A 1143-nucleotide genomic window follows, 5' to 3' on the forward strand; every position below is an offset into this window, starting at 1 on the left:
ACATAAACCCCCCAAAAACAACATTAAACCATAACAACAAAAAACTCATCACTCAATTCTTCTCTCTTCTCTTCTCTCATGTCCATCACAAACCAATCTCAATCTCAATCTCAAGCTTCAGCTTCAGCTTCTCCCACCTCAACAACAAAACGCACCTCCAAGAACCGCGACTCAACATTCCACGGCGTCCGGAAGCGAACCTGGGGACGCTATGTTTCAGAAATACGACTCCCAGGTCAGAAAACTCGGATATGGCTTGGCTCATTCCAGACGGCTGAAATGGCGGCGCGTGCTTATGACTCCGCGGCTTTCTTCTTAAAAGGTAGCTCGGCTAGCCTTAATTTTCCCGAAGAGGCTGTGTTTTTACCTCGTCCTGGTTCTTCTTCTAGGAAAGATATTCAATCGGCGGCGGCTAAAGCGGCTCGTCAACGAAGCCGCCAACAACAACAAGAAAATTCTTCTTCTTCTTCCATCGAAACGAAAAATGAAAATGAAAATAAAAATATTATTATTAATAATGACAATGATAATAATAATAATAATAATATTAATAATAGTAATAATAATAGTGTTGATGATTTTTCTATTGAGATGATGGAGTTTTGGAATCAAGAAGAATGTGGTGCATCGACGACGTCGTTTTGGGATATGAAAGATGCTCCTTTAATGAGTCCAACAAGGGTGGGGTCCATTTATGGAGATATGATGACATGGAACGAAGTGTTTGATTTCAATGATGACATTTTAGCCATGGCACATCCATAACAACCTCTTTAATGTTTGTAGTTTCTTTCTTCTTTCTTCTTTTTGTTCTTTTTATCTCTAATGCTAAGCATTTGCAATTAGTTGTAAACAAAATGTATACTTAAAATGAACACATCAATGTTGTTGTTTATTTAGATTATAGTACTATAGTGTTTTAGAAACATTTTTAATTTTATTTATTTTGTTAAATTTTCTTTTTGTAATATGTATTTATTTATAACTTCTTAAGAGTATATAAAACTCTTAAAATAATTTAGACTGTTATGTCTTTTTAATACCAAGTTTTAATTTTGATCACACAAATATCATGTTTAAAATATTGGAATCAATATGAAAAGAGAGAAGTTATAAAATTATGTTATTGAGCTCAACCAAATG

The 1143-nt window shown here is 34.2% G+C and overlaps 1 protein-coding gene across 1 annotated transcript; it reads left to right on the top strand.

Moving 5' to 3' along the window:
* LOC131627961 (ethylene-responsive transcription factor ERF039-like) lies at nt 1-895 on the top strand. The gene has a single exon (XM_058898815.1). It carries the CDS (start codon nt 79-81, stop codon nt 763-765), a length of 687 nt encoding a protein of 228 aa, XP_058754798.1. The 5' UTR covers nt 1-78; the 3' UTR covers nt 766-895.
* The last annotated feature ends 248 nt before the right edge of the window (nt 896-1143 follow it).

Source organism: Vicia villosa, unplaced genomic scaffold (assembly GCF_029867415.1).
Source record: "Vicia villosa cultivar HV-30 ecotype Madison, WI unplaced genomic scaffold, Vvil1.0 ctg.000417F_1_1_1, whole genome shotgun sequence".
NCBI classification, from domain to species: Eukaryota; Viridiplantae; Streptophyta; class Magnoliopsida; order Fabales; family Fabaceae; genus Vicia; species Vicia villosa.